The sequence below is a fragment of the Salpingoeca rosetta genome (assembly GCF_000188695.1).
Source record: "Salpingoeca rosetta unplaced genomic scaffold supercont1.5, whole genome shotgun sequence".
Lineage (NCBI taxonomy): Eukaryota > Choanoflagellata > Craspedida > Salpingoecidae > Salpingoeca > Salpingoeca rosetta.
Window position 1 is genome coordinate 1,968,721 of NW_004754929.1, and position 19,463 is coordinate 1,988,183.

The 19,463-nt window shown below is 55.3% G+C and overlaps 3 protein-coding genes across 3 annotated transcripts in view; 2 read left to right on the top strand and 1 right to left on the bottom strand.

The window, feature by feature from the left end:
* Window positions 1-13: 13 nt before the first annotated feature.
* Window positions 14-8,483, top strand: PTSG_02505 (mitotic control protein dis3). Its single transcript, XM_004996940.1, has 25 exons — window positions 14-146; window positions 437-582; window positions 839-933; window positions 1,087-1,286; window positions 1,496-1,574; window positions 1,844-1,960; window positions 2,168-2,310; window positions 2,596-2,900; window positions 3,246-3,355; window positions 3,608-3,708; window positions 3,830-3,888; window positions 4,059-4,162; window positions 4,462-4,561; window positions 4,772-4,819; window positions 5,038-5,107; window positions 5,337-5,419; window positions 5,643-5,726; window positions 5,864-5,986; window positions 6,147-6,260; window positions 6,460-6,578; window positions 6,723-6,801; window positions 6,996-7,097; window positions 7,276-7,464; window positions 7,740-7,813; window positions 7,961-8,483. Exons 1-25 carry the CDS (start codon window positions 44-46, stop codon window positions 8,412-8,414), a joined length of 3,201 nt encoding a protein of 1,066 aa, XP_004996997.1. The 5' UTR covers window positions 14-43; the 3' UTR covers window positions 8,415-8,483.
* Window positions 8,484-9,278: 795 nt separating this feature from the next.
* PTSG_02506 (uncharacterized protein) lies at window positions 9,279-14,439 on the bottom strand. Its single transcript, XM_004996941.1, has 13 exons — window positions 13,703-14,439; window positions 13,212-13,310; window positions 12,859-12,969; window positions 12,571-12,698; window positions 12,221-12,279; window positions 11,915-12,002; window positions 11,513-11,704; window positions 11,190-11,307; window positions 10,820-10,915; window positions 10,557-10,623; window positions 10,228-10,294; window positions 9,803-10,064; window positions 9,279-9,559 (listed from the first exon to the last, which is right to left on the bottom strand). Exons 1-13 carry the CDS (start codon window positions 14,329-14,331, stop codon window positions 9,292-9,294), a joined length of 2,184 nt encoding a protein of 727 aa, XP_004996998.1. The 5' UTR covers window positions 14,332-14,439; the 3' UTR covers window positions 9,279-9,291.
* Window positions 14,440-14,475: 36 nt separating this feature from the next.
* PTSG_02507 (5-oxoprolinase) overlaps window positions 14,476-19,463 on the top strand; it is a gene marked incomplete at its 3' end in the record, with an annotated part of 9,016 nt that continues 4,028 nt past the window's right edge. The window contains exons 1-14 of the mRNA XM_004996942.1: window positions 14,476-14,722; window positions 14,914-15,048; window positions 15,243-15,332; window positions 15,549-15,623; window positions 15,872-16,348; window positions 16,548-16,637; window positions 16,824-16,959; window positions 17,112-17,197; window positions 17,426-17,509; window positions 17,772-17,970; window positions 18,146-18,310; window positions 18,537-18,808; window positions 18,987-19,076; window positions 19,437-19,463. The exon at window positions 19,437-19,463 is cut by the window's right edge and continues 92 nt beyond it. Coding sequence (XP_004996999.1) covers window positions 14,540-14,722; window positions 14,914-15,048; window positions 15,243-15,332; window positions 15,549-15,623; window positions 15,872-16,348; window positions 16,548-16,637; window positions 16,824-16,959; window positions 17,112-17,197; window positions 17,426-17,509; window positions 17,772-17,970; window positions 18,146-18,310; window positions 18,537-18,808; window positions 18,987-19,076; window positions 19,437-19,463 — 2,109 coding nt within the window. The remainder of the gene's footprint in view (window positions 14,723-14,913; window positions 15,049-15,242; window positions 15,333-15,548; window positions 15,624-15,871; window positions 16,349-16,547; window positions 16,638-16,823; window positions 16,960-17,111; window positions 17,198-17,425; window positions 17,510-17,771; window positions 17,971-18,145; window positions 18,311-18,536; window positions 18,809-18,986; window positions 19,077-19,436) is intronic.

A 19,463-nucleotide genomic window follows, 5' to 3' on the forward strand; every position in this document is an offset into this window, starting at 1 on the left:
ATCAGTTACGACGACTGAATTCAGGTTTGAGAGAAGAGGCAGCATGCTGCGAGCCAAGAAGTTTGCTCGGAAGACAAAGTCCGGCCGCGTGCTCACGGTGAGCAGGGAACACTACCTCCGTGATGACATCGGCTGCTCCATCCAAGGTATGCTGCTGGTGGAGATACTGCAAGTGCAAGAACAGTGTGGAGAGGGGGAATGGGGAGACAAGGGAGAGAGAGAAGGTAAGGAGGCAGAGACACGCATCGCGTACATTTTTGCTACGTGTGTGTGTGTGATTGTGTGTGTGTGTGTATCGCTCTGATTGCGAATGTGCTTGAGGGTCTGTCTGAAGGAAATGCACACTGTGGTGTTCATCATCTCGGAACGTGCACGCACAACTCGCACGCACAATCCTCACGCACAACTCGCATGCGTGGAATCTGTGTTGAATCAGGATGTGCGACATGCACCGTCAACCCAGACACGTTGGAGCCAACATCAATCATCCTGCCAGACACAAACGTCATCCTGCACCAGCTGGATGTGCTGGAGCACCAGGCCATCAAGAACGTGATCATCTGCTCCACCGTTTTGGATGAGGTGTGATGACTGCCCACATGCATCAAGGTGTCAAAAGACACCAGCTGCGGTGGCACTGCCGGCGCTTCACAACCTCATTTCTCTCGCTCACATCATCTGCCCACGAATGATGCTTGTTTGCCTGTGTGGCGCCTGTGTGCCTGTGTTCGTGCATGTGACCGTGTGACCGTGTGTCTGTGTGTCTGTGTGTCTGTGTGTGTCCGTGTCTGTGTGCCTGTGTTCGTGCATTTGTGTGTGTGTATGACTGTGTGTGAAGGTCAAGCACCGCAGCCTTGCAGCCTACAACCGCGTGCGTGCCATGCTCTCGGACAAGAAGCGCCACTTCTACGTGTACAGCAACGAACATTCAAAGTAGGGCGTACTTTCAATGCGTATTTCTACCGATACATGCCACTGCTTCGCTGTGTGTATGTATGTGTACCCTCAGCGTTTAACACACGACTAACATGTTCGCCACACACACTCGCATACTCACGCACACACACTCACTCACCCCATACGCAGGCACACGTATGTGGAGCAGAACAAGGGCGAGTCTCCCAACGACCGCAATGATCGCGCCATTCGCGTGTGCGTCAAGTGGTACAACGACCACATCAAACAGGTGATGCCCACTGCCAAGGACGCCAAGGTGATCCTCCTCACCAATGACGCCGCAAACCTGAAGCTGGCGACCGCTGACGGTGGCATCCCCGGTTACACAGGTCAGCGCATGCACTGGGCAATTTTGAGGTTGGAAGATGGATTTTGTGCAGCTGAATGGTGTCAGGAACACCAGCGTTGCTTTTGCATTCACTCACCACCACCACCACCACGGCTCACGCATTGCTCTTGCTCACACGCAACATGTACAACTTCATCCAACTCGCTTGCACACACACACACACACATACACAAATGCTTGGGTGCCCAGTACATGAGTACGTGCGCCGATTCGTGGATGATCCTGCTGTCAAAGATCTGCTCGCATATCCAAGCGACACCTTCTCAAAGTACGATGCCTGTGCCTTGACAACAAGTGACGTGAGCGTATGCGTGTGTGTGTGTGTGTGTGTGTGTGCGTGTCTGTGCGTGTGTGTGTGTGTGTGTGTGTGTGTGTGTGCGTGTCTGTGTCTGTGTCTGTGTGTGCGTGTCTGTGTCTGTGTCTGTGTGTGTGTGTGAGCTTGGAGCGAAGAATGCAAGTGAGTTTGTGGTTTGCTGCTTTGGTGCCTGCTCCTAAACCCACCCACGTGTGTGCGTGTACACGTACGTGTGTTTATAGGGTGATGGCGCGCGAGGACGAGCTGAGCGAGCCATTTGATGCGTACCTGAACGAGACGGCCATCCAGCAGGGCATCAAGGGCGGTGTCTACCTGCAGGGCGTCTTCCAAGCATCAAGGTTCGTCGTGGTGGTGGTGGTGGTGGCATGTGTCGATTCACATTGTATTGCAACTCTTGTTCATGTGCACGTGTACGTGCACAAACATTAACATGAACACGTGCTCGCATACACGCACACACACACGCACATTCCAACACAAATGCACACTCTCACCCGCTCGTTCGCACATACGCATTCACGTGGGGTCGCTGACATCGATTGCAGGGAGAATCCAAACGAGGGCTTTGTGCGCGTACGCGGGCGAGACGACGCTGTGCTTGTGATTGGGCGGGACATGAACAGGGCTGTGCAGGGCGATGTTGTGGCACTCTCCCTTCTTCCAAAGGCAGAGTGGAAGGCCCCGCTCGGTACGAACGACATGTTGCTGCTCGTTCCACATGCATTTGCGATGTTGATGTTGGTGCACGCCGCGTGCCTCTACCATGAATCTAAACACCTATTGATCTACCCACCCCCTCACTTTGGTTTTGTCTGTCTGCACGCGCGTGGCGCTGTGGGTGTGTGGGTTTTGCTTCCTCCACTCCTCCACCCTTCCCCTCAAACACCACAACACCCACAACGCAACTACACCTGCTATGACTACTGCGACTACAACCACCACTGCAACCAAACCAACACCACCATCACGTCAGATGTTGTGGAGAAGCGCGGTGCGAATGTGCTAGTGACGAGCACGAAGCTTGAGGACGAAGACGACGACGCTGTTGTGTCTGAGCCCAAACCAACGGGAAAGATTGTTGGCATTGTGCGGCGCCGGTGGCGGCCGTACTGCGGTGTGCTTGTGGATGCAAGGCCAACAGACACGCACGTGCTCTTCTCTGCACAGGATGAGCGCATCCCTTATGTGCGCATCCAATCGAGCCAGACTGCCGAGCTGATTGGACAGCAGATTGTTGTTGCCATCGACGCCTGGCCCTCAAAATCGCGCTACCCAGTGGTCCGCTGCCCATTCACACTCACACTGTGCTTGTTCGTTTGATTGTTTTGTTTTGTTTTGTTTTGTGTGCGTGTGTGTGTGTGTGTGTGTGTGGGTGTGTGTGGGTGGGTGGGGGTGGGTGGGGGTGGGTGTGTGTGGGTGGGTGGGGGTGGGTGGGGGTGGGTGTGCCGCTGTTCGTTTGTTTGTGTGTGCAGAGAGATGTGTGTGTGCACTTTGGCTGTGAGAGCATGTCTATCGTTGTTGTGTCCATTCCAGTATGGCTCCTTCCACCCTTTGCTCATCATCATCTTCCCACACCACAATCATCATCGCCTCCGCCCCCCCCCCCCACTCCTATACCACCAGGGCCACTTCGTACGGCGGCTGGGGCCGATTGGCGACCGGGAAACGGAGACGGAGGTTGTTCTTCTCGAACACGACGTCCCTTACGAGGCCTTTTCCCAGGCCGTGCTCGAGTCAGTCAAACACGCATGCACTTGCGTCATGTCGTCATTGTTGTTGCAGCATCACGCTGTGCTTGCGTATTAATCAGTTGGCCGCGTTTTGTTTGCCCCACAGTTATCACCACTCCTTCACTCCCTCATACCATGAGCTTGGTCAACAACCACCCTCATCTTCATCATCCTCACATAACTGCCTGCACATGCTTGTATGCGTGTGTGTGTGTGCGTGTGTGTGTGTGTATGCGTGTGTGTGTATGTGTGCAGCTGCCTGCCCTCGGAGACGTGGACGTGTTCTGATGCCCCAGACTCGTTGGCGAAGCGCCGCGACCTGCGCCACCTCAACATCTGCTCCGTCGACCCGCCAGGTGATGTCGTACTCGCAGCTTTTGCACGATCGTGGTGTTGGTCAACTGATGGTCTCCACCGTTCACATGCGTGTGTGGTGCGTATGTGTGTTCGCATGTGCGCATATGATTCGCGTTGCAGGATGTACGGACATTGACGATGCCCTCCACGCGCGCGAGCTCGACAACGGCAACTACGAGGTGCTGTGGCGTTTGCTGCCCCTGCTGTGCATGTTTATGCATGTGTGTCTATGTCTGTCTATGTCTGTCTGTGCATGCGCACACACACGCATGGACCTTGCCCCTGTGTTGTCTGTCTTGTGGCTGCTCACCCCTGCGTCCATATGCACACTTCCTCCGCGCCACACCAGATTGGGGTGCACATTGCAGATGTGACGTACTTTGTGCGCCCAGGCAGTGCGCTGGACAAGGAAGCCGCCAAACGCGGCACAACCGTGTACCTTGCAGACCGCAGGTCGGGTCGGTGGTGACACGTCCGGGGGGGGGCTGCAGTGCAGTGGAGGTGGCGGTTTGGCGAATGCATTTTTGCTCGGATGGGGGTGATGGTGACCACTGGTGCGAAGTTGTAGGCACTGGTGGCAACGCGCTTTGCTGACGTTTTGCGCCCTTGTGCTCCACCCTCGCTCCACATCCTTTGTGACGCTACTGCGTGCTTGTCTGTGTGTCTGTGTCTGTGTCTGTATCTGTGCCTGTGCCTGTGTGTCTATCTATGTGTGTGTGTGTCCATATGTGTGCGTGTGTGTGTGTGTGCAGGATTGACATGGTTCCTGGGCTGCTCAGCTCGAACTTGTGCTCTCTTCGTGGCGGCGAGGAGCGGTTTGCCTTCTCCTGTGTTTGGGAGATCACCAAAGAGGTGTGGTGCACGCATGCAAATCAGGCGCCTGCAGTGATGGACAGAGAGAGGGGGGGTTGAGTGACATTGAGTGAGAGCGCGTGGGAGGTGGTTGTGGGAGGTGGTTGTGGAAGGTGGATGTGGAAGATGGATGTGGAAGTGTGTGACTGGTCGATCCTATGTGATGTGACCTCACCGCTGCCACACCAACAACTGTTGTCCCCATTGCAGGCTGAGATTGTCTCGACCGAGTTTTTCAAGTCCATCATCAAGTCCAAGGTGTGCTTCCCTGTCATAGAGGCAGAGGGTCTCGTACATGTACACACACACACTCGGATAAGAAAGCAACGAGAATGCGGGCGTGGTGTGTGTGTGTGTGTGTGTGTGTGTGTGTGTGTGTGTGTGTGTGTGTGTGTGTGTGTGTGTGTGTGACGCACCCATTCACACTCCCACGCTCCACCATCCGCTGCTATTATTGTTATTGATCTTGTCTGCAGTCGGCAATGATGTATTCGGAAGCGCAGATGCGCATCGATGACAAGTCGGACAACTCCGAGCTCACACAGAGTGAGGCCACATTACCTTGAAACACGTGCCTTCCTCCCCTCATGTTTTGCATGCGTGTGCATGCGTGTGCATGCGTGTGCGCGTGTGTGAGACCGTTCTTTCTTATGCTTGCTTGATGTGTGTTTGCATCTGACGATGAGGGCTGCTTGCTCCTGGATTCATGCTCGCTGTTGTTCACGTGCCCCGACGTTCGCTCCCCCCCCCCCCGCAACCTCTCAACCGCGTGCAGGTCTGCGCGTTCTCAACTCTCTGGCGAAGAAACTGCGCCGTCGCCGCATCGAACGTGGCGCCCTCATGCTTGCATCGACAGAGGTCCATGCTTGCATTTGTGGACACACGCACCCACCCACCCACGCACGCACGCACACACACACGCGCGCATATGTTGCATGTACACCTTCGCGAGCACTGTACACTCGCGTCTCGCGCAGAAGCACACACGCAAGCGCATATTCCCCATGGTACCCCTCTCTGACGTGTGCATGTGTGCGGTTGCAATGTGTCTCCTCCTCCTCTTCCTTCTCCTCTGCCACAGGTGCGCTTTAGTATGGACAACGAGACCAACGACCCCGTGGACATGAAGATCAAGGAGCAGTACGAGACAAACTCCATGGTCGAGGTGCGCTGTTGCTGCTGGTGTTGCATGACTGCGATCCTGCCTGAGTGAATGTTCCTGTTGCTCTTGCTGACACTCGCGGCTATTAATGACTCGACACGTGTGCGCGGTTGTACGTGTGTGCTCACTCGTGGGTGCAGGAGTTTATGCTGTTGGCCAATGTGTCGACCGCTGAGCACATTTTCCGCCACTTTCCGCAGTGCGCTGTTCTTCGTCGTCACCCGTCCCCGCCACCAGCAAACTTTGAACCCCTCCTCAAGGCGGTGCGTGTGTGTGTGTGTGTGTGTGTGTGTGTGTGTGTGTGTGTGTGTGTGTGTGCGTGTGCGTGTGTGTGTGCGTGTGTGTGTGTGTGTGTGTGGTGTGATGTAATGTAATGTGATGTGTGCTTTGCGTGACTGAAACCTCTGTGCGTTGCGTGTGCAGGCGCATGTTGCTGGTGTTGAGCTGAGCACTGCGAGTTCAAAGGAGCTTGCTGTCTCCCTGGACCGCGCCGCCCCAGAGGGCAAGCCCTACCTCCGCACCCTCCTGCGCATGCTGGTACGTGTTTGAGGGGCATGTGCTTGCGCGCTTTGAATTGGACTTGGATGCATGTTGCTGCTGTATCTGCCGTTGCCTGTGCTGAGATTTTGCTCAAGCTGTCTCTTTGCTTTCCCTCGACCCCTTCGTTTGTGTGATGCGTGTTTGTTCGTTTGTGGTTTTGTTTTGTTTTGTTTTTTGGCCCCGCCCCTCGTTCCAGGCGACCCGCTGCATGATGCAAGCCGTGTATTTCAGCTCGGGCACTGTTCCCCAGACTGAATTCAAGCATTACGGTCTTGCCTCCCCCATCTACACCCATTTCACATCTCCAATTCGAAGGTGGAAATGCGTGTGTGTGTGTGTGTGTGTGTGTGTGTGTGTGTGTGTGTGTGTGTCGTTATTGTACACTGTGTCATGTGCAGTGCAGTGGCTTTGCGCGTGTTGACCCTCCTTCCCGAACTGCGTGCTTCTCGCCGTGTGCAGGTATGCTGATGTGCTCGTGCATCGTCTCCTCGCCGCGTCGATTGGAGCAGACATCACCTATCCAGACCTCCTTGACAAGGTGCCCCGGGCCTGCATGCAAACAATTTTACAAACGCACACACGCGCACATACACAACCACAGCCATTTGCGCATGCACGCCCATGCAGACGTGCAGTCACGTGGTTGCGCACAGCCGCCGTTGTAGTCATCCACACGCGCAGGCGACTCACACCCCTCTATCCCCCTCCCTTTATTCCTTTGGTAATTTGCAGGACAAGGTGTCGAGCGTGTGTGATGGACTGAACATTCGCAACCGCATGGCGCAATACGCAGCGCGCGCGTCTACCGAGCTCCAGTGCTGCGTCTACTTCAAGGTCGGATGGGGAGACTTGAGGTTTGGTGGTGATGCGTGTCCGTGGGATGGGTGTGGTGTTGACGGGTTGCTGTTGTGCCGTTTCTTCTTTGTCACTTGCGACAGACTTACGCTCACGCCTGTACCGACACACGCACGCGCACACACGCGCGCGTGCACGTGCTATTCGTTATGTGTAGGGGCGCCCCACGGCTGCGACTGGCTACGTGACGCGCGTGCGGAAGAATGCAGTGCAGGTCCTGGTGCCAACGTTTGGCGTGGAGGGCCCCGTGTACTTTGACCCCATCGATTCATCGAAGACGGCGCCAACGCTCAAATTTGATGCAGAACAGCTCACGCTGGACGTCACGCCCGCAGATGGCGGCCAGGTTCGTGTGTGTGTGTGTGTGTGTGTGTGTGTGTGTGTGTGTGTGTATGTGTGTGTGTGTGTGTTTGTGTCTGTGTGTCTGTCTGTGTGTCTGTGTATGTCTGTGTGTCTGTGTGTGTGTGTGTCTGTGTGTGTGTGCACAAATCTGTGTGTGTGTACACAAGTGTGTGTGTGTTTGTGTCTGTGTCTGCCATTGTCTGCCTGTCCGCGTCTGTGGCACGTGTGACTGTCGCGTCCTCTCCGTGGCTTGGCTGACCGGGGTGCTGTTGCTTGCAGGCCACGACCTTCAAAGTGTTTGATGAGGTGCAGGTGCTCATCCAGGTTGACGAATCAGACGCCCAGCGACGCAGGTCAGCATTGCTTGCGAGCGCTTTTCTGTTTGCGGGCGGTTTTGCGCGTGCGTGGATGTGTGCGCTCAGGTGCTGTTGCGATTGCCTGCTGCCAGCCGCGCATCACGTGCGAAACGCTCACGTGTGTGCATTTGCATGGTGTTGCAGGATTGTGCTGAAGTTGATGAACCCAGCTGTTGCCGGTGTGTCGGTGAGTGCGCCGAAAGACGTCGACGTTGAGCCGGGTCTCGCCGACGAGGGCGCCATTGTCGAAGACATCACAGGTGAGCAGCAGCAGCAGCAGCAGCAGCAGCAGCAGGGTGGTGCGGGGCCCGGTGGCGACGCCATGCATACTGACGAGGATGGTGGTGACGAGGATGAGGATGATGGTGCTGTGGCGCAAGAGGACGCAAAGGATGTGGCGAGGAAGAGTGGCGGTGCGGGCAGCACGCCTGGGTCCGCAAGGAAAGGTGCTGACGCAAAGAAGAAGGGAAAGGCGGCAAAGGCCAAGAAACAGTCGACAACGCCGAAGAAGCAGGACAAGGCTGCAAAGCGCCGTGCGTCCAAGAAGAAGGGGAAGAACTCGACCAAGCGCAGCAAGCGGTCGTACTCGCAGGAGTAGTTGGCCTGCGGTGTGTGTGTGTGTGTGTGTGTGTGTGTGTGTGTGTGTGTGTGTGTGTGTGTGTGTGTGTGTGTGTGGTCGTTCGTTTTCACTGGAATACGGTCTTTTGACGCGTGCATTTGGTTCTCAATAAAGCAATGTGACCGCGTCATGGAAGTTCGGCACTTGTGGAGTTCGTGTCGTGTACGGTGATGTCAAGGTGGATGTTGGCTGGTGTCATCGTGTATCGGAGGCGTCGCGTGATGAAGGCGAGGCAAGCCGAAGGAAGCAGAAAAAAAGATAAAAAAAGGAGTCTCCAGGATATGAAATGGCGTATCCTAGTACAGGCTGCATCGACTCGCGGTCGATCCTGGTGTTATACACGACCAAGCCCGTGAAGACTGCTTCCCGTCATTGCTTCAGGGCAAACGGCTTCCACTGACACGCACACAATACAGAATGCGAAGAAAAAGAACAAATAACAAAAGGGAATGATGTTGGTCTGTTTGGTTCTTTTCCAACAGTTGTGCGGTGTTGTTCCAGCATCGCCTCCCCCCTCCAATGCCCAACACATAGATGCACATAAGCCTCCTCAAATCGTTCCCCGCACGACCATAATCTGCTGGTCCACAGACACAAACCTTACAAACATGGTGTAAAAGCACCGAAAAGAGAAAAAGGCCACAAACAGCTGCGGACAGCGTCATGAAGTTGTACAACGTTGACTACTGCTACAATGAGTCGAGCTAGAACTTTGAATTCCACAGACATAAGCGGTCACCACCACAACGCACGACAGCAGAGAAAACGACAACCGAATCATCAACCACCATCAATCACCAACACCATCACCAGCAGCAGCAGCAGCAGCACTGTAATCATTGTCATTGTCATTGCTCTATTGTCTATTGGACTCGGCTTGACCGTCTTCGTCATCAAACAGCCACGAAAACCGCGCCAGCTGGACGCAGAAGCGCGTGCCATCCACGCACTGCGGATGCGTGCTGTTGTGCGCTGACAACAGCTGCCACTCCAACACAGCAAATGGTCGCGTTTGCTCGAAGTGAAACCGAAGTGGAGCTGCTCGCTCTTCAAAGACGGCACCGGACCGAATATCCACCTGCTCCCACCGCTGCTCTTTCTCGTCTCGCTTGCCAACAACACGCCTGCAAGATGGACACACAAAGTGGCTGGATCGTGAGCAGAATGCAAACAAACAACAACAACAAACAAACAACAACAACAACAAACAACTTAAACAACAACAACAAACAAACAACAACAACAACAACAACAACAACAACAACAAACAAACAAACAAACAAACAACAACAACAACAACAACAACAACAACAACAACAACAACAACAACAACAACAACAATAACTTAAACAGCAGCAGTCGCTCACCAAGCGGCCGGGTCCATGGCCCGTTCGTCGCCCGCAGGGGCCAGCTCATATCCGCTAACGCGACGCGCACCGCCAGAAAACACAAATCGCAGCGATGGCCGCAATTCAAGACCACCGCCATCATCAGGGGAGATGGCTGCTGGCCAAGATGCCTTCCAATGCGTCGACAGGCTCTCATCGAGAACGTTCATGGCGCCCTCGCTGCCGCGGATGTCCAGCGTACAGCACGTGCACAACTGCCCAAACGACGTCGACTCGCACTCTGCACACACGAAACACACGTGAGCACGCGAATCGTCATCCCACAAGCACAGCCGCAACCGAAGCACTCGCACGAAGAAATACACGCGAGCGCGGGACATGGCGTGTGCGTGCGTGTGTGCGCGTGTGCGTGTGATACAACGTGTGCGTAATGCGGTGATCACCTGGTTCACTCGGTCGCGCTGGCGTGAGATCAGTCAGCCGCAGCGCCGTCAGCTGGAGGCAGTCAACCTACCGCAGCAACGTGCAAGCACACACAAGCACGAGTCGCACACGTGCACCCCCAAGCGAGTCAGAACATGCGCAAACGCAAATTGGTAGACAGACAGACACAGACAGACAGACACAGACAGACAGACACACACACAGACACACACACACATACACACAGACACACACACACACACGCATGCGAGCAAAACCAGCAGACACAAGCGCATGTCGCTAGAAGCATGCAGGTTGACACAGCACCAATCCCGCAGAAGCAACGCACCTTGTGTGGGTTCACGACTTGCTTAAACACAAACACAAACGAGCGACACACCGCCATCATGGCCACCCTGCAGGAACACCACAACAGGAGATACACGTGAGCAGACGTGACCAACTACACGAAGCGTACGTGTGCTGCACACAATGCACTTTGATTGTGCAGTCATGTCACACATCGTGATACACTGCCAAAATAACACAATGCAACGACGGCCCAGTTAAACTCCAACCCCCTTCCGCTCTTCTGGCTACGGGTCTTTGCACCTGAAGGCTTTCGCTTGCACTCGATCAGTGAAGACAGCGCCGTCGTTGCTGTGAATGACTGTCTCGACATCGTGCTCTCCGACACACACAACTTGCCTGCACGCGCACGCACAGACACACATGGGTGAGACCAAGTGCGAGTGACAGCGCAAGGCCAAGAGCAATTCATCTGCACCCAAAGCATACAGCAGCCACCACCCACAGACAGACAGACACAAACATGCACACAGACACGCACACACCCACAGACACAGACACAGACACACACGCACACACATGCACACACACACACACATGCACATGCACACACCTACACACAGACATGCACCCACTCCCCCCCTCACACACACACATACACGCACATACGTACCACGTGACGGGGTCACGGTTTGGCATGTCGTTTCCGGAGACGAGTTCATATTCGCGCAGCTGTGCGTACTGGCGTGGATAGAGGGCGATGGTGACATTTGCTGAAGGCGGAGCCTCGCCTGTAGTCGAGGTACGACGGTGCGATGTGGAAGTGATGAGTAGTGTGGAACAGGAAATCACAACAACGCATGACATGTGTAAACATGCACACACACACGCACACGCGCACACACACACACACGCAAACACACGCCACGCACACACACACACACACACGCAAACACTCTCGCAAACGTCCACACACACACATACACACACACACACCGGTAAAGTCGTGGTAGCCAAGCCACTTGGTGTCTGTGCTGCCGTCAAAGAGATTTTCGAGCGGCTCCATGTACGGTGACGTCAGCGGCGTTGAAGGCTGTCCTTGGATCCCGTATTTGGCGCTCAGGAGGACTGCAGTGGACGTTCGTTCCAGCGGCACAAACGGAATGACAGCCTCCTCTTGCCCAAAATCTATCAGGGGTTAAGCGGGTGGGAGGAGGAAAGGCGAGAGACACACGCAGACGTGAGAGAAGCAGTTGTGATGCGCTCCAATGCGAATCAGAGCACGTGGAGGGGCTTTGTCAACTCGCTGTTCCGCAACCACACAAGAATACGATGATGCTCGTCAGTGCGCATTGCACACGGGGGTGACATGGGCGTGGGGAGGAAAGAGTGACATACCGACGTATTGAGGATTTGGGTTTTTCTTCCAGGAGCCCTGAAACCCGTGGGTCACAAGCTGGTCTGACCACTCAAACGACGATGGCGGCTGCGCACGCGAAGGTGTGTTTGTTGGCGTGTGTCATGCGTTGTGTGTTGTGTGTCATGTTGTGTGCGTGCTGCGCTGCTTGACGCGTGTGCATGATGCTGAAGCGGCACCGCAAGCTCATTCCACACCGTGGGCAGACACTCACATACATGCACACATACATGCACACATACATGCACACACACATACATGCACACACGCGTGCACGACGAACTCACAAAGTATCCTGCGCTGCCGACGGCAAAGGAGCGCATGGGCATCAGCAGCACATCACCAACTGGAGGAGTACAAGAAGGTGGTGGGGAGGGTGCGTAGATGCATGCACGTTGATGCAAGCGTGTGAGTGACGTGGAATTGGTGCACGGAAGGAACAGGTGCTGGCAATTGTGCACCCACGTGCAGACACAGGCACAGGCACAGACACACAGGTACAGACACAGACACACAGGTACAGACACAGACACACAGGCACAGGCACAGACACACAGGTACAGACACAGACACACAGGCACAGGCACAGACACACAGGTACAGACACAGACACAGATACAGGCGCAAATACACGTACTGAGCACGTAGTTGTCTCGCAGTCTGTCGTCCGTGAACATTCCTTGTCCAAAAGCAACACCGTAGTGGTCATGGAGGTGACTCGTTACCGCATCGCTCCACACGGCAGGGCCCGTCAGCTTCACGGCGCTGCGGGCGAGTGGCAGTCGCGGGCACAGGCGGGCGCAGTCGCACTGACGGCGTGAGCTCGAACGGACTTGCACTGGCCAGATCCCTCGCACAGGTAGACACACAGACACACAGACACACAGACAGACACACACACACACACACAGACACACACCACAACCTCATGGTTTCGATGTCCGTGTCTGAGAGAGACTTGAAGTTCTCGTTGATGATGCCGATGGTGCGAGCGAAGATCTCATGTCCAGGTGCAGCAGCCATTGTCCACTGGCACCTGGAATCGGGGGAAACACACACCACCACACACACCGGAGAGACAATGAGGGAAGCAGAGGAAGCGGGGGGGGGGGTGTTGACGTGGCAATTGGGACAGGTGGCGACTTGCGCAGCAATTTAAGACGCAGCACAGGCGTCGCGCTATGGAGGAGAGAAGAAACAGCACCGCGAGCAACAGCAGGGTCATGGTGACGGCCTTCAAACCACCATAACAAGGTGCATTGCAATGGTGTGACATACATTTGATACTGCCGAGAAAACCACTGCTTCCAGTCTGGCCGTTGCGTGATGATCTCAAACCCCACAATGACAGCTGCGCTGTAATGAATGTTGTGCTTCCTGCCATTGTTTGCGCATCATGGCGGGCATATGAGTAGGCACGAATGTAAAGGGGTGTGAGCATGACCGTGTACGTGTGTGCATGTGCGTGTACGTGGGTGTATGTGCGTGGATGTGGGTGCATGTGCGTGGATGTGATTCCTCACCATTACAACCGAGAAAGGCAAAGTTAGAGAAGAAGAAGCAGCAACAGCAACAGCAGCGAAAGCAAAGGAAAAGGGTCAAGAAGAAGAAGAAGAAGAAGAAGAAGAAGAAGAAGAAGAAGAAGAAGAAGAAGAAGAAGAAGAAGAAGAAGAAGAAGAAGAAGAAGAAGAAGAAGAAGAAGAAGAAGAAGAAGAAGAAGAAGAAGAAGACCTTTCTCACCCCACTCTCAAGCCTCACGCCACACGTACAGCGGCCAGTCGTCCAGTGGCGTCTGCAATGTGACATCAATGTCCGCGTAGTAGCCGCCCACATCGTGCAAGATGACGTAGCGGAAGAGATCTGCGCGGTGGATGGGCTTCATGCGGTTCCACGTGTTCACGAGGTTGGGGTGGTTCTTCTCCATGTATGCTGCAATGTCATCGTCCGTGTAGAAGCGATACTCGTAGCCCTTGTTCAGCCGCTGCCACGATTCCACGCTCGACTGCGCCAGGTATGGCAACTCCTCGGTCTTCCACGTCTGGTGGATGATGCGCGGAATTTCCACCGGGCAGTGTTGACAGGCTTGCCCAGCAACAACGCTGCTGTTCTGCGGCTCCCAGTGTAACCTTGGCACGTTGCGTGGCCTGTCGTCTTCACCCTGCTCCTCGCTCGACCCGGGAAGAAGCAGCAGCTGCTTCAAACCTTCCTCCAGCGTGTAAGCTCGTTGCTGGTGGTGGTGGTTGTGGTGACGGTCGTGCATGTGCTGCGGCACGCCATCTGCGCCAACCACGGTGTCCGCGGTACCCTGATACCTGCCCACAAACCAAACACCGACCCCCAACACTGCCAGTGTATACACAGCGCTCACCCCCACCAGCAACCACCGTGACGTCTGCATGGTCAGCGTCCGTCTCACTCGCAACACACCACAACACAACAACAGCACAACGCTGCTCCTTGCTTCTCGTCCGCTCGCCCGTCCTCCAACAACAGGCGGACAGCGAAAATTACAGGAAAGCATACGCTATTTCTCTACAATCACACTGCACACTGCGCACAACCAATACATCGCACGTCATCACACTGCACGAACGCCAACCATCAGCATGAGCGAAGACAACAAGAGCAGCAAGCGGCGGGGCTTCCGCTTCTCCATCGACCGTGGTGGCACGTTCACGGACGTGTATGCGGAGCTGCCCAATGGCGAGCGCACGGTCATGAAGCTGCTGTCAGTGGACAGCGGCTACGAGGACGCGCCCACTGAAGCCATTCGACGCATCCTGGAGAAGGTGCGTGTGCTTCTTGTGTGTGCTTGTGTGTGCAGTCTGATGACGTGCGATGTATTGGTTGTGCGCAGTGTGCAGTGTGATTGTGTGCATGTGCATGTGCTTGTGTGGGGTTTGTCTGGAGAGCTGACTTTGTTGTTGCTTGTTGTTGCTTGTTGTTGTTGCTTGGTTTACTGTGTGGATGATGATACCAGCACACTGGCAAGCCCCATCCCAAAGGGGAGCCCATTGATACGAGCAACATCGAGTCCATTCGCATGGCCACCACGGTTGCCACCAACGCCCTTCTCGAACGCAAAGGGGAGCCCATTGCACTGGTCATCACCAAGGTGCGCTCCATGCTTCGCGTGCACTGTGCATGTGTGCGTGCAAGTGCGTGTATATGTGTGCTGAGTGTGTGCTGAGTGTGCAACCATTCCGTGTGCATGTGCCGCTGCGAGCGAGCTTGCACTGCCATGCGTGTGTGCCACGCAACAAGCCTGCCGCTCATTGTCTCACCGCGCACGACACTTGTTACCAACAGGGCCTGCGCGACCTGCTGCACATTGGCAACCAGTCGCGCCCAAAGATCTTTGACCTGAAGATTGAAGTGCCAGAAGTGCTCTACTCGCAGGTGTGTTGCACCTTCCATCCTGAACACCCTCTACATGTGCGAACAATGTAACAATGTGCTGAGACCATCACGCACACCATCACAAGGCCACGTCTGCTGGTTGCACCAATCACTTTCTCTTTGTCTCACACTTTGTTCCCTGCACGAACCACACGCGCCCTCCCGTCCGCGTATTCCCTGCACACGTGCGTGTGCGTGGTGTTGCACAACACACAGGTTGTGGAAGTGTCGGGGCGCGTCATCCTGTGCGAAGACGGCGAAATCGAATCTGTCACTGGCGAGCACCTGAAGGTAACGTTTGTGTGGTCTCACTGCCATTGTAATGAAAGCCCATGCCTCATATTTGCCACAGTGCAAGGTCATGCGTGCACACTCTCACAATCCATGCAATAGCTTAACAACATACTTCACACACGCGCGCGCACACACACACACACACACACACACGCGCACACACCACACACTCACAAACACACACACTCACACTCACAACCCAAACATGCACACACAACACACACGACCCTGGCATACGTTTGCAGGAGGAGAGGCCCCTTGATCTTGATGAGGTCCGGCGTGACCTGCAGACCGTGTACGACGCCGGCATTCGCAGTCTTGCCGTTGTGCTCATGCACTCCTACCTCCACAGCACACACGAGCAGCAAGTGGGCAAGATTGCGCAAGAGATTGGCTTTGAGCACGTGTCGCTCTCCAGCGAGGTGATGCAGATGTCTCGCATTGTTCCTCGCGGCTACACGGCCTGTGCAGACGCCTACCTCACCCCATGCATCAAGCGCTACATTGCGTCATTCTCTTCCGGCTTCAAGAACAACCTGGAGGGCGTGAGCGTGCTCTTTATGCAATCTGATGGCGGCCTCACGCCCATGGAGAGCTTTGTTGGCTCGCGCGCAATCGTGTCTGGCCCTGCCGGTGGCGTTGTTGGCTATGCCCTCACCGCATACGACACCGACAAGAAGCAGCCTGTCATTGGGTTCGACATGGGTGGCACATCCACAGATGTGCGTGTTTTGAGTGAACCTGTGCCTGTGGTCTTTGTTGTGCACGGGTTGTAAGTGTGCTGCTTGCACGCGCATTGTGAACTGTATCCTCTGTGCGGCTGGTGATGTGTGTGTATATGTTGTACGCCTTGTGCATTTGTTCGTTGCGCCATCATACTGTTGTGGCTCATCCGCCATCTTTCCTGTCGTGTACGCTCAGGTGTCGCGATATGGCGGCGTGTACGAGCACGTGTTTGAGACGGTGCTTGCAGGCATCATGATCCAGGCTCCGCAAATGGACATCCAAACCGTACGTGCACTCCACCATCTCACCCGTGTCATCGCTCACCATGATGTTGGGTTCCATGCGAGACCAACGCTCGATTTAACATCCAACCCAACACAAAACACACACACACACACACACACACACACACACACACACACACACACACACACACACACACACACACACACACACACACGACCACCCCAGGTTGCCTCTGGGGGCGGGTCGCGGTGTTTCTTCCGCAGCGGGCGGTTTGTTGTCGGCCCGGAGAGCGTTGGGTCTGAGCCTGGTCCCGTTTGCTACCGCAAGGGTGGCCACCTCGCCATCACGGACGCTAACCTCGGTAAGGGCATGGTGATTGCGCGTGGGGATGGACTGCGGGTTGAACTGCGTGGCGATGTGCTGAGTTGTGGTCTGAAGTATGCACTTGACAGGCTTCAGCCTTCCCATTTACGTTTGCGTTCACGCAACCATTCCCACTGTGTGCGTGTGCAGTGACTGGGCGGCTGATCCCGGACGACTTCCCCAAGATCTTTGGTCCAAACTACGATCAGCCACTCGATGTTGACGCCTCCCACAAGGTGCTGCTCCTTGTTACACGTATGTGTGTGTGTGTGCGTGCGTGTGTGTGCATTCTGTGAGCGTGTGTGTTCGTGCGTGAGCGTGCATGTGCGTGCGTGAGCGTGCGTGTACGACGCGTGCGCTCGAGCGTTGCTGTGGTGGTGGGTTGTCGCATTGCTTCTCACACGTGCTATCATGGCACATCACATCCTACTCGCGCCTGCTTTTGGTTTGTATTCCGTTGGCAGGCATTTGAGGAGCTGACCGAGGAAGTGAATGCGTATCTGAAGGAAGCGCAAGGCAGCAGCTTCAAGCCACTCAGCAAATATGACGTACGCAAACACTCTATCTTGCGTGGTCGTGCATGTTTATGAATGTTTGTGCGTTTGCGGTTGCATCCCTGTTTGCATTCCTGCGCGCGTGTGTGGTTTGACCGAAACATTCTTGTACTGGTGGTAGAACCATGCCATGCATTCTGCACAACACTTTGGACTGCAATGGTTGTGCATGTATTCACACATTTCCACTCACAATTACCCCCCCCCCCTCGCATCCATCACCACCACCGCCCCCAACCACCTTGTCTTGCATCAGGTTGCGCTTGGGTTTATTCGGGTGGCAAACGAGGCCATGTGCCGGCCCATCCGCTCTCTCACGCAGTCGAAGGGCCACAACATCGCCAATCACGTGCTGGCGTGTTTTGGCGGCGCTGGTGGGCAGCACGCGTGTGCCATTGCCCGCTCGCTCGGCATGACCCGCATCCACGTCTCAAAGTACTCTGGCATCCTCTCAGGTACCGCACGTCAGGGTCTGTGTGTGTGTGCGTGTGTGTGTGTGTGTGCGTGTGTGTGCGTGTGTGCGTGTGTGTGCGTGTGCGTGTGTGTGTGCGACACGAGTCTTGCCCCCTCCTTTCACACACACACACACACACACACACTCTCTCTCTCTTTGTGCCCCTTCCAACACAGCGTATGGGCTTGCCGCTGCGGATGTGGTGAAGGAGGAGCAGCAGCCGAGTGCCGCCATTTTCAAACCGGAGAACAACGCATCCCTGTGGAAGACACTAGGCGAGCTCACAGCCAAGGCCGTGGATGCCTTGAAGGAGCAAGGGTTTGCCGACGACAAGATTGTTGGTGCGTTCAGCTCACATGATAGCGGTCGCAGTGGTTCTTGTCCGGTGGCAGTGCGTGCATACGCGTGCGGATCCGTGTGCACGTGCGTGCAGGTGTAGGCAGCCACCTGCCATGTCGCAAGCGTGTGGTGTGCTTGTCTGCCATGTCGCAGGCGTGTGGTGTGCTTCTCACCTCCACATTACACGCCGCTGCTGTTTCCTTTCACACCACCGCGTATTGCTGCCAGTCGAGCCGTTCCTGAACATGCGCTACCACAAGACCGACTTTGCCATGATGATCTGCCCCTCTGAGCTCGTGCGCGTGTCCCCGCGTGTGGTTGAGGGCGAGGAAGAGCAAATTGGCCTCTTCCGCGAAGCATTTGAGCAGCGGTACAAGCGGGAGTTCAGCTATATCATCCGCGATCGCGACATCATTGTTGATGACGTGCGTGTTCGCGCCACGGGGGTGACCGTCTATCCAAACATTGGCGCAGCCCACGAGCGTGACGGCCCGCTCAAGGTATGTGTGCGTCTGGTGTGCGTGTGGACGTGGAAGTGTGTATTTGGTGAGCGTGTGTGCGTGCGTGCTTGCTTGTGTGTCTGTGTGCTTCTGCGTTTGGTTGTGCTTTGCCTCACACGGACCGTCTGCAATCGTTTTCCACAATGATCACCACTACAACCTCTTTGTTACACCGCAGCCCCATCGCCACAACCCGGTTGTGTTTGATGACGCAAAGCCTGTCGACACCCCCGTGTACAACCTTACGGACCTCTGTCTGAGCGATGAGGTTTGTGTGTGCGTGAGTGTGCGTGTGTGTGTGTGCGTGTGCTTGTGCGTGTGCTTGTGCGTGTGCTTGTGCGTGTGCTTGTGCGTGTGCTTGTGCGTGTGCGTGAGTGCGTGTGTGTGTGCGTGAGTGCGTGTGTGTATGCGTGAGTGAGTGTGTGTGTGTGCTTGTGCGTGTGCGTGTGCTTGTGCGTGAGTGTGCTTGCTTGTGTGTGCGCTTGTTCATCTTTGCTGCTAGGTGTGTACAATGGAAACCTTACAGCGTGCATGCATCATGATGCGTCATGCGTGATCACGCATCACTTGCCTTTCCTCACCCCAACACCACCACCATCCTCCCTCATGCACCCCATATCTCCCAAAGGTCCACGGCCCTGCTGTGATCTGTGCA